General features: G+C 36.9%; 1 protein-coding gene across 5 annotated transcripts in view; it reads right to left on the bottom strand.

Annotated features, from left to right (window-relative positions):
* Positions 1-17,496, bottom strand: part of LAMA2 (laminin subunit alpha 2) — an 811,978-nt gene that overhangs the window by 203,468 nt on the left and 591,014 nt on the right. For all 5 annotated transcript variants that reach the window (XM_074187557.1, XM_074187558.1, XM_074187559.1 and 2 more), the window contains one exon: positions 7,790-7,924. In XM_074187557.1, coding sequence (XP_074043658.1) covers positions 7,790-7,924 — 135 coding nt within the window. The remainder of the gene's footprint in view (positions 1-7,789; positions 7,925-17,496) is intronic.

Here is a 17,496-nt window from a genome sequence, read left to right as displayed (position 1 = left end):
TTTATTGAAACATATTCTTTGGAGCTGACTGAAACCTCAGGAAAACTGGAATTAGGATATGCTGAAGATTTAGGGTCTACCACTTGAATTGGGTATCAATTAGAAACAGATTAGTTTGAGTGTGTGTTTATGTGAGGGGAGCAACAGATATGACCTCTTTCCCTCTTTAAATAGGAAGATACCAACTCTAACATGTCAATTTTGTTTCACAGTTGCTTGCTTTTCATGGGTTTCTAGGGCTATGAATGGTGGAAAGCAAAGGTTTATCTGCTTTTTTTATTCCAAAATTTATATTCTGGGACCCTTGAGCTGTACATCTGATTGAGCAAGTAAGGAAGCAGAAGAAAAAGAGGAAGAGAGAGAGAGTTTGACTCATTTCATAGTTGAATTTATTGAATTTCTCATAGAGAATTTCTCATAGAGAATAGAATTTACTTTTGTGGTCTTAGTTCAACTTTGTAAAAATTATCTATCGGTTTTCTAGATTCTAAGGTTCATTCAATTGTATGGTTGGTCATGAACTAATAAGGGACCTTATGTCAAAAGAAAGAGCAAATGTACCAATAATATCTTCATGGGCTTAATTTCTGATTTAAGTCAACCCTCCTGAGCCAATCTCCAGTATCTAAGCATGATATGTAGTTACAATATAGATCCTAATAGTAGAAGAATGTGGGTAGCAATGTGCCTCAACTATTACTATAGACACAAATGGATAAAGAGAGATATTTCTTTTTTTGTCATCCATTAGTTTATAAAGTATGCATTTCTGGGGCATAATACTTCTTCCTAGGAACCTGGTAGATGTTAAATTTTTGAAGTCTAGAGTGACAGGTCATATAATTTCTTTCATGTCATTGCATAATCCTGAATTGATTAATAAAAGGAAAGCCTTTCTATGATTTTTAATGACAGATTTTGATTTCAAATTGCTCCTATATATCTTCATTTCTTGAAACAAATCTGCATGCTTCAGTCATTTATGTGGTGCTTCCTTTTCAATATATTGTTGATTGACTTCATGCAAATATCACCAATGGAGTGTACCCTTGAACTTAGCTATTTCACAGCTTCATCTAGAGAAGAAAGATTGTGGGAGATTGTGGTTTTTTTTTTTTTGGAGGTGATGAGCCCTGTGTTGTGATAAACATTGAATATTTTTGTCTAGATCCATTGTCATCCATTTAACCAAATGATTACAAAATAGAAGCTATTATGTAGGTGATAATTACTTTAAAATGTGTTTTTCCCATTAATTTTTTATTTCATGGCAGCTAGATGGCACAGTGGATAAAGCACCAGCCCTGGAGTCAGGAGTACCTGAGTTCAAATCCAGTCTCAGACACTTTATAATTATCTAGCTGTGTGGCCTTGGGAAAGCTACTTAACCCCGTTTGCCTTACAAAAACCTAAAAAAAAATACACAAATGTTTATTAAACTATAGAATGGTTCTGCTTTACACTGGTGAAGGAAGCATCCACAAACATATAGTAATGGATACTTAAAGTGCCGAATGATTTTAACTTCTATGATTGAAGACAGCTATCTCATTACTTAAATTTAACTTTCAGAACATTTATACTTTGCAATGGGGTGATCATACAGGTAGCCATATTTTTTAAATTAAAAAAGCCCAATATTTATTTTGAGACATGATCAGTCTAACAAAGTTGAATACCAGGGTCTCTCTTCCACTGATGCTACTTGTCTGGCATACTGCCATATTTGAAATCTTTTCCTGTCATTTTATAGCTGTTGTTTTACAATTTGTGTGAAGCAGCCCAAGCTTTCTTATATAACAGTATCACGACATTTGTATTTCACAGTCCTATAACAGAATGGAGAACAACACACCATTTTTTGTTTCATTTTGATACTTATTCTGGTTCTACGGTCCTTCCACAAATGACTATTTAGCTGTCCACATGAAGTACTCATTTACATTGGCCACTTATTCTTTTTTCCTAGAGCCACGATGTAAGAGATGACACCAGGAAAATAGTCGACACTTGTCTATGAATTTTAATGAGATGCTATAGAGAAGGATGACAGGTGACATGTATGTGTTATTTGGGCAGGGTTGCTGAAGGACTTGTCTTTTTATTTTCTCTTTTCAAGTTAGACCAAAGCAAAGCATAGCCTGGACAAATTGATGGGATGGTTTTGTACACTCTCAGAATATAAACAAGGGCAATCTCAGAGATCTGGAAAAATGCTTGTCAATCTTTTGCTTTTACTATCAATGTATTGAAAAACTGAACTGATCTCTGACTATAACATTGAACATGGCTAAAAAATGATACTAATGGGAATATGGTGCTATTGCAATAAATGCTTCTTTCCTGTATCTACAACTTTTTTCATCATTCTCTCCTGGGATGAGTGAATGCTGTTAAACTTTACAGGACAGTCAATCTTTTAAGACATTCTCCACATACCAACTTGGTTAACTTTATCAGCTCTCCTGGTTAAGTGTACAAAAACAACATATAAATCATTTCTTGACACGTCTCCTTCACATTGACTTTCAGAGGGAAAGTGAGCATGGCATTCTCCATTGGGCAAATCATGACTTGTAGATAAAACATTTATGTCATTGACATGTTACAACCATAATGCTAAGGATGAAATGTATGATAAAAGAGAATGAGATGCAAGCTTGGTAATGGACTTGGCTTTCAGAAGACCCAAAATATATACCAACTCCTGCTTTCCTGCTAGGCTCTGAGATGTCCCAGGACAGCTATATGTCCCTCATTTATCTGACTGAGCTTCTGATTTCATAGGACAAAAATAGATTGTGCTTGTGGCTGCCAGGAGATCAAGTTTCCAGATACCACTGAGACACTTATTGCTCTGTGGCAGAGAAATGAAAATATGTGTCTTGAGGGACTGAACTTGGGGGGAGACCTTGAAATTTTTAATCACCCATCTTCTTCATAAGACTTCCTCTCATCTATTGATACTCTAGTTTGAGCTTAATCCCAATGGTTAACACATTTTCCCTATTTTTTAACTTTCACCATATCAGTGATACTGAAATCCTCCTTGAATGCAGAAACTAAGACTTCTTCCCCAAGCACAGACATCAGCTCCCATTCACTTCAATCTATGCTGTAATGTCCTACTCCAGACCCTGCCTCTTCCACTGTGTTCTATGGGATTCACACTACCAGTATAACACTTAAAATTTTAAAAAAATACATCTCTTTTGCTCACTGATATTAGATTCCTTCCTTTTGACCCTCTTCATCCCTCATTACTTCATACACTGATCTTTTTTTTTTCAGTATTCATTACATCTTCTCTCCACATCTCAGTGGTTTAGTAGGGGATTCAGAGTACTGTGACTTCCAGGCTTTTCCTATATCACTATCACTCAGCAATCTCTCCTTTAAGATTCAATCTCTCTAAATTTATAATCCAATTCACATGTTGGAGAACATTATCTATTTTTCTCAGACCTCTTCTCCTCCTTTCTCAATGAATTCTGTGCCTTGCTCACAATCTCCCTGTCTTTCCCAACTGCTGCCATCATACTTGGACTAACATTCTGATGTTCCCTCAGATATCCTAACTTCCCTTTAATTTATTTAATACCTGAAGTCTACTTATTCTATCTATTAGTTACATATGGGTATTGTCACTCTTTTGTCATCATCCACATGCCTTATATTTCCATGTTCAGAAATTTTCAAATTATTTTGTCAATCATATCTATCATTCCACTTCTATTCCTTATTTCTCATAAATTTATTTTTTCATCCTCAGACACACCTCCAATCTCTCCACTACTGCTACTATTTTCTCGTTTCCTATTGTAGTCATACTTTTTCCATTTTCCAATCTCTTGGGGAACCAATTTAACTCTATACTATTTTCTATTCTTGAAAGAATGTTCCCTCTCCTACCCCAGTTCATACCCTTGTCAAAACCCAACCTTGTATGACTTCTATCTCTGCCTTTTGTATTGCTTCTGTGTCATGTCAGTGAGTAAGGATGAAAGAAGTAATACAACTAAGCTGACAGGGCTTGATTTTATGCTATCTAATCTCAACTGGATCTAAAGTGAAGGAATTCTTCTGCTTTTCCTTAATCTATTTTCTATCACCATAGTGACTGTTCCAACTCTTCTTTTTTTCTAAGTCTAGCATAGCAAACCCCACCTAACCTTCTGGCCTGAGAGCCATGTTTCATACTTTACTGAGATATTGAGATCATTTGTTATGGCATCCTCCTTCATTCCCTTCTCCCATCTTAACCTCTCCCTGCCCCCCTCCCTGACATTGCCCCTAGTTTTCTCCTTCTTTTCAGTCTCTGATGAAAAAGTCTTTTCTCCTTGCCAAGGTCAACCTTGGAGATGCTCTTGGTTTTGTATTTCTACTCCTATAACTTTTTACAGTGCATAGCACATTATCAATACTCGATACATGTTTTTTCATTCACTCATTCCACTCACTTCGTATTTCTTGAAAATTGAACTCTTGATGTCCTCAAAACTGTGCCACCTCTCACTTGAAATCCCTCTACCTATATTTGGTCTGTTCTAGATGTGTACTCATTTTTGTTCTTTATTTCTGCTTCCTCAGGTGGCATATTGGAGATGTAGGTATTAGAGGTAAAATCTGTTGCTCTATAGAGGAGTTTTTATTTTCTTTCTATTACTTTTATCTCTTTCCACTTGACAAGGAAATTGAATGCTTGCTGAGGTGTTTTCTGGGCTCATTTGACTCACCAAATGTTAACTGTTAAAAAAAACAACCCCAAGTTTTTGTAGAAGAAGTGATAGTTAATATCAATGTCTTTTCTTAAGTCCATTTCCAGGTTTTTGAAAATAAATAATTTGTTTAACTAGATCAAGTTGAGGTTGCTTTAACTGGAAATTATTGTCTTTATTTCTTCTTTATCCTTTTTTTTCTATTTTCAAGTGGATAGAGACAGGTCTATGGCCTAACTACAGAGAGGTGATTTGGAAATTACCATCTCATTTAGAGATTAATACTAATTAGAATTTTTTCTTTTGAATGTTTTATTTTGGTGAATATCATAGAATTTTATTAGTCTTATTAAAGAAAATAGTCATGCTATAAAAGTGTGAAGTTTCTGTGACATCTGTCTAATTCACTCACAAATCAAGACATAACTCTAATGATATCATTGGTCTTCTTCAAGAACTAAGGAGAAACAACATTAAAATTGTCTTTAGTCCCTTTCATTTCTTAACCTAATCCATATTTTCCAAGACATTTTTCACCACCTCTCAATTTCACCTTTGCATAAAGGATACTCAGTAATAAAGCATATACTTGTTTAGTTTGGAGGAACTTACTGAGTTTGTTAGAGAATTTATTTATCCACAGATGACTGATTAACTGAAATAATTTTCAATATTTTTTATCTTGCTTTTTAAAAAATTGTTTTTGGTTTAAAATCAGTATGAACACTTAAAAGATTTAGATGATCAAGTGTCTCATGAAAATAGATTTCTGGTTGCCTTTGCATACATGATAAAACCAACTCTACTACTTTATTTTCTTCTCCAAACAGAATGTGTGAATTCTTTTCTCCAGGTGAATGTGTTAACCCTTCATACTTTAAGTTACACATTCTTTTGATTTGGGATTACATTTAGAGTCAGAATGACTCTATTTCCTGTAATATATTGACTTATGGATCACATAATAATTAATGTTAATTGATAGTGTAAAAATGATGTGTCTTAATACTCTGCTCTGTTTTTCTCTTTCAACTGTACTAGAAGTTTAAGGAACCCATCTTAAATTATTTTTCATTTCATGAGTTGCTGTTTACAAAATATTTATCATCTGGTGGTGATAAGTCTCTCCTTGAAGAGAGGGATAAGTCTGTCTGTAGTCTCATTTTCACAGAGAAGACATTGTCTGGGGTTAGAGTCATATTAGAAGAAGACTTTTCAGCATGACAAACTGTACTAGAGGTTTCACATTGCTGATTATACTCTTCCGAACTATGAGGTGATCTACATGATATGCTGAAGCTTTCAAGTAGGAGAGATGTGCGTGTGTGTGTGTGTCTATATATGTATGTGTGTGTGTGTGTGTGTGTGTGTGTGTGTGTGTGTGTGTGTGAGTGTGTTTAGTTGTTTAGGTTGTATCTGACTCTTCTAAAGTCCATTTAGGGTTTTATTGGCAAAGATACTGCAGTGGGTTGCCATTTCCTTTTCCAGATCATTTTACAGATGAGGAAACTGAGACAAACAGGGCAAAATGACGTTCCAGATTTGATCACAGGAAGATGAGTCTTTTTGACTGGCACTGTGGAAGTACTGTGCAACTTAGCTGCCTTCTAGGAAGGAGCTAGTATTGTATAATCAAAGATGACTTTATTTGGAGTCAGAGCACCTAGATTCAAATTCAACCTCTGCCATTTATTACTTGTTTAGTCATGGTCATGTAACTTAATTCATGTTTGCCTCTGGATACTCACTAGTAAAATGAGGAATTGGAATAAATGACTTTTGAATGTCTCTGTAAACTTTAAATCTGTGATTTTAGGCCCTTTTGTAGAATCTGTACTTGTCCCAAGCTTCAGTTTCTTCTTAACCATATATATTTGCTTTGGGAAGAAAATAACTTTCTTTGATAGAAAGTAATCGGTTTTCTGGTTATATTGTTGACCATAACAATGCCAATTCATTTATGTACTTTTATGTATTTCTATCCTGCTTAAAATGTATCAATTTCCAAGATGAGACTCTAGCTCACTTCCAACAAGTCAGAGGACTGTCCATTGATTGGTGGCTGGGATGAAGAATAGGGGGAGAGGGGTTGCCTCTAATCATTAGAAAGAAGCCAAATTCCTTTTTCAAAATTTTTCAAAAGTTTATTTTCTTCCTATATTTCCATATGAAGGAAAAGGAAAAGACCAGGTATGAGAACCAGTAATGTCAAACTGGCAGGTAAATTTTTTCTTTCTTTCCTTTCTTGGTCTAGATCTGTGCTTTCATTGATGAAGAATTCCTTCCTGGGAAACTCTATATCAATGCAAGCCTTCAATTGTTTTTCAGTTTATAATCTTTGAGAGTAAGTCAGGATACTAAGAAATTAAATGAATAAACAAAGGTAACATAGCCATTACCTGTCAAAGGTGAAATCGGAATCTAAATCTGAGTATCACTACACACTATACATGCCAGTTTTCTGGATATGTGATAATTGTTAAATATTCACCTTTTAACGCTTACATTTTTAAAAACAATATTTAATAGGAAACTAACTACAGATGGGTACATAGTTTTATTATGGTCTATCCTCAAATAAGATACTGAAATCAGAGTCAGGAAAGACAGTTCTATTCTTCCCACGTCACTTACATTCATTTCCTAGGCTATTAAATGTGGATAATAATAGTGATCCCCTACTTGCCTCATATGACTGGTGTGAAGATAAATGAGGTAATGCCTATAGAATAAGTTATAAGTTCCCTGAAGGTTGAAGTTATAAAAATGCAGAATATGATTATTGTTTACACTAGCTGTATATTTTTGGTGCAAGCCATTATTTTCCCACTGAATACAGGAATATATCACAAAAATAGTTATGTATTTGGAATTCTTAATGCATGAAAATCAACAGGGGACAATCATTTAGGCAGGAGAAGTCACTTTTTAAACCAAATGTCCTTGACTGCATCCTTCCTTAAACAAAAATAAGATTAAATTTGTGTTCCCTGATGTTGACTTGGTTGGCAGAAATATCATTTATGGAGAAAAAATGACAGTGTAAGCAGATAGAGTTCATAGATTAGTACCTGACATATGGAGCTTTCAGGGTCACATGTATCGCTATGTCCATTACACTGACAGGGAACACAGGTGCCCAGGCTTGGTCCAGGTATCCCACCACCTGATTCAGAAGGCAATCTATAAAATCCTGGCTTGCAGGCCTGCAGGGAAAGAAAGTCAGTTAGGCAGGGAAAGATAAGAGAAGCACATTTTAGAAGACTCTGGGTTCTCTAGCTTATGAAAAGAATGACATACCTCTAGCTGCACTATAGGCAATATTCTTTATAAATACTAGAACCAATTTCAAATCATAACATGTGCTGCAGCAAAGATCCCCAGAGTACAAGAGAGGCTCCAGCTGGGTAATATTTCAGACCCCCCCCCAAACCTTTCATTTAGACACAGAATACTTAGGCTCACAAGCTATGGGTTTAAGTATGTGTCATTTTCTTGAGAAAGAACTTTATTTTTAAATAAAATTGTATCATAGATTAAGAAAGGAGAATTGGATTGCCCTTGTCCCTTACCATGTTTTCTTAGATATGACATGCTAATATCTGTCTATATTTCCTGATGGATAACAAACAAATGTCCAATGATTCTAAGCATGCAGACACACATACACACACATCTTCATAGTTGCATTATTTATATGGTGATAATTTAAAAACTATAAAAGTAAGGGATTTCAAATAATAAAAGCACTATGTGTCTTGGGACTATTAGGTTCCAAATAAAATTTATCTATCCCTGATGTATTTTTTCACTCAGCAATAAAAATCTGAGAGTAAATGGAAAACTGCTGGCAAAGCTGACATATGCAAAATCAAGTCTTCTGTCTTCATTTGGGTTTTATTATGTAAATTTATCAATGTGTCTACAGAGCTTTCTGAAGGCTCACAATTCTGAATGGGTGATGAGGAACAAGCTTGTTGTCCATGGTTTATCCACTCATAATATGCTAAAGCTGCCACATTCATTAGCCATCATTTGATTCACAAGTCAATAGTTTGAGATGGGAGAAGCAAAGCTTTCAAGACCAGCTTTAGGTCTCTCTCTGATAGCTTTAGGTTTCAGCATCTTGGCTGACTTGTTTCCCTTATTTATAGGGTGTAATTTATGAGTCCATTACAAAGTAGAAAATGATTGCTAGGCTAAAAAAAGAAAAAAAATAATGGAATAAGCACTAGGTAGGACACCCAATGCATCAAAAATAGGCATAGATTTGGTTCTGGATTAGAAGAGCAGAGAAGAGTGAATATTTGAAGATATCGTCCTGAGTTTTCTTAGAAAGGGGAAAAGAAATCAATAGTCAGTATTATCCTTGTACATTTTGATTTAGTTAATGTTAAATCACCTCAAACACTCAGTTAGGAGTCTCTACTTTTATCACAGTTTAGAAAAATTCTAATGAAGTTGAAGCGATGCCTTGACTTCAGAGAAGCTGGTGAAGACTAGGAGTAAGAAGTAGTACTGTAGTCTGAATTATCACCTCCCATCAGAAGACACAAGCACCCATTTATGTAAACTCTATCTAGAAAATTTAAGGCAATGCTCACTTTTCTCTTTGTGTTATTTTCTTATACAGGAAAATTTAGCTTTATAATAGTCAAGCTTGAATATGAAATAAAGCCCAGCTGTCTTTAAGAATTTCAAAATGTAGCCTGTTCAGCCCTTTAGAGAATGAGCATTAACCTGGGAGGGCTGGTAGGTGGAGTTCCATTGTTCTGAAATGTATTGGGCTAGGTATCCTCACTAACCCCAGCAGAAATGTTGTGAGCCCCTGGTATTGGAGAGAATGGGGCAAACTGGTCAGGATCAGAAACAGAGCAGGTCAAAGTTCTTATACCAGTCAGAGTGATATTAATCCTTGTATTTCCAGCATGGCTGAGGTAGAAAGACTAGTCTCTTCAAAAAACAGAGAGTGACCATTGAATTGAGAGTGAAACTGAATGTGAGGTTCAAAAATGGATGCTGGGTTCCATCCTTAGGGTCCTGCACAGGTTAAGTGGATGGAATTAAGGAGTAGGAGAGGGAAGACTTAAGGTCAAAGTTTTCCTCATTATTTACAAGCTTTGGGTTCCTGGAGAAAGGTTATTTGACCTCTCTAAGCGCCAGTTTCCCTCTCTCTATAAAGCTGGGATAATACTAAGAACTCCTCATCAGGACTATTATGTCAAATGACATAATGCATACAAAGGGCTTCATATATATATATATATATTAAAGTGACAGAAATGTAAGTTATTATTTTTGATGGTCCATCATCATCGCACCTGTAAAAGAGAATTAATTCCCAACCCCATTTATGGCCTCAATCAAAAAGAGTCTGACTATGTGTGCATACGGTCTTTCATGAGGAGTGGGGAAAACCACAAGAGTGATTTGGAAGAGTTAATAATATAGTGATGGAAAGGATTGAGATAAAAAAAAAATCAGTTCAAATTGGTACTTCACACTGAGAAGGGAAGTACAGATAGAATATTATATAATTAAAGTAGGAAAGAGATTTGAATTCTGTAAATTGAGTCCAAGCTGTCATAATAATGATAGAGAAATTTGTATTACAGCAAGTCTGTCAAAAATCCAACTTGGACATTTGATCATACCATAGATTTGTAAAAACTCTGTTAATAGAAGACAAAAGAAAATCCAGAGGCTAAGGTTTCCAGTGATACACGCCAATGTACATTTCTGTAGTGTTTTCAGATTTATCAAATGCTTTCCTCATGACATCCTTGAGAAGGAGGAAGATACTATTTCCGTTTTATAGATAAAGCAATTAAGGCTCTGTTAGGCTAAATGATTTGTCTAGTATCGTAAGGCTAATAAGTGTCAGAACCAAGATTCAGAACTAGGATGCTGCTGCTGCTTATAATAATAATGATAAAAAAATAACACTTATATAGCTCTCTAAAGTTTTCAAAATACTTTGCATCTATTTGATCCTTATAATTCTGTGAAGTAGATGTGATTATCTTCTTCATTTTTCAAATGAGAACCTTTAAGGTTCAAGTGACTTGTTCAGATCATAAAATTAGTAAGTGTCCCTAGTCAGAATCATAGAACTAATGTGTCCCTAGTAAGGTTCAAATTTGCTGATTTTAAGTTCATTCTATTCACTGCTTCACCTAGATGACAATGCCAGAAGGCCTTTGCCTACTTTTTAACAACCAGCCCACTCAAGGGGTTCTACAGTGGAAGGAGGGCTAACACCTCATCAGGTTTTAGTCATAGCAAGCCACATATGAATATATAATTATTTATATATAATATCTGATATATCATTTATTATATACATTAAATTATATATAGTATGTAATTATTATTCATTAAGGGGGCACCAACATCAATTAAATGCTATATCTTTTGAAATGTTGAAGAAAGAACACTGACAAAATCATATTCCCAGTGGGGATTGGAGATGGAGCATAATGGCACCAACTCCCTTTTATTTATTAATGTGTTGAAACTGCCCTGTTGTTTATCTCACACATGCTGATGATAACTCTTATGAACAAACAGCCTTATGAACAACTCCTTTCAAAGTGGGGAGAAGAAGCTGAGGGAGACATAAAAAAATTGGGGAAAGTTTTCCTAAGCCCTAGCACTGTTCTTCCCTCACATTCTGATGACAAATTCAATCCTGATTTCTGAGAAAAGAAGGACTAAGGAATGTGAGTCTTTGCTTTCTTAGATCTTTTCAAAGGGATGCTAAAAATATGAGGTTAAAAATTAGTGTCCTTAAGGGTGTTTAGGGCTCAGGACTGATCCTTAAAGGTACATGGCCTGAGGCAAATCACACTGGAACATTTTTTTATATGTGAAATCGGTTCAAAATCATCATACCTACTTACTGCATTGCAGTTTTCAGAGCTCTCCTCCCAACTTCCCAGTAACTATGCATTACTATCTTCATATATCTTCATTTTGCAGATATTTGACTAAAGTGCCACAGTTCATACAAAGAGAGAGTTGGAATTATCGACTTAGTCTTTTGGTTTAAAGTCCTGTACTCTTTCCTGCCTACTACAGTCCATCTAAAATGAATATAAAGGGCAACTTTGCAAAGGAAAGGAGATGAAAAAAAGTCTAACAGCTTTGAGGTTTACCAAACACCTCATATAGGTCATGACACTGTGATAACAAAGGCAGTGAGGCATACAGGAAAGAATCTTAGATTTGGAGTTGGAACACCAGGGTTCAAATATTCACCTTGCTACCTACTAAGTGTGGGATCTCTTGAAAATCATTTGATTTCATTTGACCTTAGTTTATGGATCTATAAAATGAAGGAGATGAACTAGATGGTCTGATGTTTTTTCCAGCTCCAAATATTTAATCCTATACATGTGGAAAAGGAAGAGGCAGTCCTTCTTACTTGGTGGTAGAAAAGATAGCCTAATCTCATCTAAGAGCCTCCATTCTTTTTAAACTATCTCATGGCACTACCACCATTGTTTCTCACAAGTTGCCTTCTGGGATCACAACCCACCAGTCAACATCTTGATCAAAGTGGGATATTTGGGAATCATTTGTGTTGCAGGTTGTGTAATCTTGGGACCATTTCCAACATATTAAAAGTACTTATTTAAATAAGATTTATTTATTTAATAAATAAAACTTTTATTATTTAATAATAAGAGATAAAACATTTAAACAAAAGATATTATTTGTTAAAATTCTTTTTTTTTAGGTTTTTGCAAGGCAGATGGGGTTAAGTGGCTTGCCCAAGGCCACAAAGCTAGGTAATTATTAAGTGTCTGAGACCTGAGACCGGATTTGAACCCAGGTACTCCTAACTCCAGAGCCAGTGCTTTATCCACTCTGCCACCTAGCTGCCCCTGTTAAAATTCTTAGGGTAGGCAATGTAGGACACTAGATGATGCAGGGAGCCTTGGAGTCAAGAGGAAATGAATTCAAATCTGACCTCAGACACTTGTTAGTTTTGTGGATTCTGGGCAAGTCATTTAACCTGAAATGGCTCCCCCAAAATAATTTGTAGCAGTTACAAAGAAAAGAAAATGAAATTCACATCATTCTGTTTCTCTATATCAATAGAAGGCTTGATTGGAGAAAACAGGGTAAGATTATTAATGAGAAAGGAGTTTGGAAAGGATTTGTGAATTCCATTTTACTTCAATATTTCAAAGATCTATGATTTTTTTTTGGTCTAGTTATAACTCCTCCATGGATAAGACACAACCCTGTCATACTTCATTCAATGTCTTCTGTAAAATTGTTGTAGAAAACAAAACAAAAACAAAAATCAAAACCTTTTACCCTATGAGCAGTCTTCTGGTGGGGAAGCAGCTTTGAAATGAACTAAGTTAATCTTGAGTTTAATAGAAATACAGTTCCTAACTGGACCTTTGGTTGAAAGTTCTCTGGCTTGTTGAATATGTCAAAGTTCAAACTCCTGTGGCATATAGTCTTTGAAAATGATGGGTCACCTCCCATGCCACAGTGTACTGTGGAGAATTGTTCATGTCATTGTTCAAGCCATCCTCTGGATAATCAACTGAACAATATCTTAGAATTAGTGATTCCATCAAGAAACCAATGTGATCAGAGTCTTATTATTCTATAAATAGACATCATAATGAGCTTCAAAAAGAATTAGAGACCAAATATTTTCATTCTATAAGAATGGAAGTCATAGAGCCAAGATGGCGACATGAAGGGATCAAGTCTTAGGAGCTCTCTGATAAAACTCATAAGCTAAGGACTCTAACTAAACTTTCGAGAGACAGAACCCACAAAGGGACCCAGTGAGGCAGTTCTCCTACTCAAGGTAACCTGGAAAAGAGCAGAAAGGCTCTGCTCCCTGGGGTTGGAGGGGTGGCGGGATGGAGTGAAAGAACTTCAGCCTCCCGGAGGCAGCCCCAGGGGACTGGGAGCCGCGGCTCACAGCAGCAGGGGAGTCTCCTAAGTTGCACCCCAGGGAGCACCGGGCACAAAGTGGGGAACAGTGGGGGACCTCTGCCAGAGTGAGCACGTGGAGCCCAGCCCTCAGGGCACACAGCTAGCAGCTTGGCAGCCCAGACCCAGAAACAGAAGCAGGTGGAGCCGGTAAGCAGGAGCCTACAGGGCATGAGCCCATTGAGCTGAGGGAGGGGAGTGAAGAGAGAGAAATTGTCCTCTGCCTCTGGAACAGGACTCTGGGGCTCTGACCACATTCCGATCCAGATCCCAGTCTAGGCCTGCCCATAGAACAACAGGGCCCCCCCACCTTGGTGCCCCATGGCAGAGGGGGGAGCTTATGATCATTCACAGACCAGGAGGGAGGACAGAGCCTCACACACTGAAACCCTTGTAGGGGTGTCCCAAGAGCTCAGGAAGCACCCCCAAAACCAGGCCAAGGCTGGGAAAATGAGCAAGCAGAGAAATAAGAGGAAGACTATTGAGAAATATTTTGCACATGAGCCCAAGAAAGATCAAAATATTCAGTCTGAAGATGAGGAGGCACAAACTCTTGCATCTAAAGACCCCAAGAAAAACAGAAATTGGGCTCAGGCTATGACAGAGCTCAAAAAAGATTTTGAAAATCAAATGAGGGAGTTGGAAGAAAAACTGGGAAAAGAAAGGAGAGAAATGCAGGAAAAACATGAAAATGAAGTCAGCAGCTTAGTCAAGGAAATCAAAAAAAATTCTGAAGAAAATAGCATGCTAAAAACCAGCTTAGGTCAAATGGATAAAACAGTTCAAAAAGTTATTGAGGAGAAGAACGCTTTAAAAAGCAAAATTGGCCAGATGGAAAAAGAGATAAGAAAACTCTCTGAGGAGAACAAATCCTTCAGACAAAGAATAGAATCCAGGGAGATTGATGAATTTACCAGAAATCAGGAATCAATACTTCAAAACCAAAAAAATGAAAAATTAGAAGAAAATGTGAAACATCTCATTGAAAAAACAACTGATATGGAAAACAGACTTAGGAAAGATAATTTAAAAATTATTGGAATACCTGAAAGTCATGATCAGGAAAAGAGCCTTGACATCATTTTCAAAGAATTACTACAGGAAAATTGCCCTGATATTCTAGAAGCAGAGGGCAAAATAGAAATGAGAGAATCCACCTATCCCCCTGAGAAAGAGATCCCAAAAAACCAACCCCTAGGAATATTATAGCCAAGTTCCAGAACTCCCAAGTCAAAGAGAAAATATTACAAGCAGCCAGAAGGACACAGTTCAAATATCGTGGAGCTGCAGTCAAGATCACACAGGACTTAGCAGCAACTACATTGGAAGCTCGTAGGGCTTGGAATATAATATACCAGAAGGCAAAAGAGCTTAGAATGAGCCAAGAATGAACTACCCAGCAAGGCTGAATGTCCTCTTCCAGGGAAAAAGATGGACTTTCAATGAACCAGGGGAATTTCAAATGTTCCTTTTGGAATGGCCAGAGCTGAACAGAAGGTTTGATCTTCAGATACAGGACTCAGGTGAACATGGAGATTGGAGGAGAGGGGGGTAATATGAGGGACTTAATGAGGATGAACTGCATGTATAGAAAAATGATACTGATAATATTCATATGAACCTTCTCAGTTAATAGAGCAGGTAGAGGGAGCTTTTATAGTTGAAGCACAGGACAAAGCTAAATTCGAAGATAAAATATGGTGTACAAATGGAGTCAATAGAAAAAAAGGGAAATGGAATGGGAGAAAGAAAAAGGAGAGGGGGAATAGTCCAAGATATTTCACATAATAAGATTTTTTTAATTACAATGAGCTATTGCAATGATATGGAAGGGGGGGCAAGGGGGAATGAGGGAACCTTTGCTCTCATCAGAGATGGCTAGGAGAGGAAACAGCAAATATACTCAATGGGGTATAGACAACTGGAGTAAGGAGGGGGGAGCAGGGGGAAGGGGTGGGGATGTGACTAAAGGAGGAGAAGATGGACCATGGGGGGAGAGTGGTCAGATATAACACATTTTCTTTCTTACTTCATGTAAGGGGCTGGGATTGGATGGCCTGCCCAGGACCACAGGGCCAGGTGGATTCTGGGCCTAAGGGGTGGTATGGGGGCTCAGTGCTTCTTGGCCCCAGTACCAGGGATCTGTCTGCTGTGTCACTCAGCGACCCTACAGCAGAGTCAGAGTGAAAGGAGAGAGAAAATAGAGTACATGGTAGTGGAGAAATAAGAAAGGAGGGAGTTGCGATCAGCAATGGCAACTTTGGAAAAATATGGAAGTAACTTTTGTGATGGACTTATCATAAAGAATGTGATCCACCCGTGACAGAGTTGTTGGTGTTGGAACAAAGGGTGAAGCACATTTTTTGTTATTATTATTTGGGGGAGGGTGCAGGGCAAGTGGGGCTGGGTGGCCTGCCTAGGGCCATAGCAGGGTGATCTTTGGGTGTCTGGGGCTGGATTTGGACCCAGGTGCTCCTGGCTCAAGAGCCAATGCTCTGTCTGCCACCCAGCCACCCCTACTATTATTACTATTTTATTTTATTTTGGTCTTTTTTTTTTCTTCTTTTTGGTTTTTGCAGGGCAGTGGGGATCGGGTGGCTTGCATGTCACATGGCTGGGTGATTATTGGGTTTACGAGGCTGGATATGGACTTGGGTGCTCATGGCTCCAGGGCTGGTGCTTCATCCATTGCACCACCTGGCCATACCTACAATTATTACTATTATTTTTTATAATTTTAATTTTTTTTCTCTCCCCTTTACTTTTTTCGCCCAAGCAAGTCTATCTATATTCATGGGGGGAGGGGTATTTTGTTTACTTGTAAACAAGAATATTTTATTAATGTAAAAAACATTTGTACAAAATGAGAACAAAAAAATAAATTTAACAATAAAAAAAGAATGGAAGTCACTAAAAATTTCTTTAATTGCATGGTAAAGGTAACAACACAGATTGAGAAGATGGTAACTGGTATTTTAATGAAAGTTATGGTATAGTAAAATGGTCTTTATATTAGAGAGAAGTGTAAAAATTTGCACATGATTTCATACTGTAGGTTCAAACTATCTATACTAGTAGATATTTTTTCTGTTTTGAAGGATATTATCTGGACAGCTAAGTGGTGCAATGGATAGAGCACTCAGGAGCATTTGAGTTCAAATCCAGTCTCAGACAATGAGTACTTATTTAGCTGTGTGGCCTTAGGCAAGTCACTTAACCTCATTGTCTTGCAAAAATAAAAAAAAAAACAAAAAGAAGGCTATAATCTTTTTATCTACTCAGAGAATGTCCAGCCAAGCCAATTGATAGTTGCCTGAATTTTTCTTTATGACTTGAAAAAGATAGCTAGTGTGGTGGAATAGAAAAAATATTAATTTTGGACCCAGAGATTAGAATTTAAATCCTGATTCTACTATTGACAATTAATGTGACTTTGGGCACATCTCTCAATCTCTTTGGGCTTCTGCTTCTTCACCTGTAAAATGGGGGGGAAGGGAAAGATGTGAAAGGAAAGGTGGGAAGGATGATTTGAGTTGGATGGCTCTCTGAGTTCCATTCCTCTTTAAGTCCTATGATCCTAACCCTTAATCTCCCTACCTTACAGATAATTCTTGTTCATGAAAATGAAATGAATAGTATAGGAATGATGATGCCTTTAAAAGGTAATGAATTGAATAAAAATATTGGTAAATGTATTCATGACCCACAGCATATGCTCTCAAAATAGTCTGTACTATTTCAGAACTATTTTAGCCCTTGCTTTGATGACTATATTTTATGCCTTGATAATTACTCTTTAGAATCAAGATAA

The sequence above is a fragment of the Macrotis lagotis genome, chromosome 5, assembly GCF_037893015.1.
Source record: "Macrotis lagotis isolate mMagLag1 chromosome 5, bilby.v1.9.chrom.fasta, whole genome shotgun sequence".
In the NCBI taxonomy this organism is placed as follows: Eukaryota; Metazoa; Chordata; class Mammalia; order Peramelemorphia; family Peramelidae; genus Macrotis; species Macrotis lagotis.
This window is presented reverse-complemented; position numbering and strand designations above follow the sequence as displayed.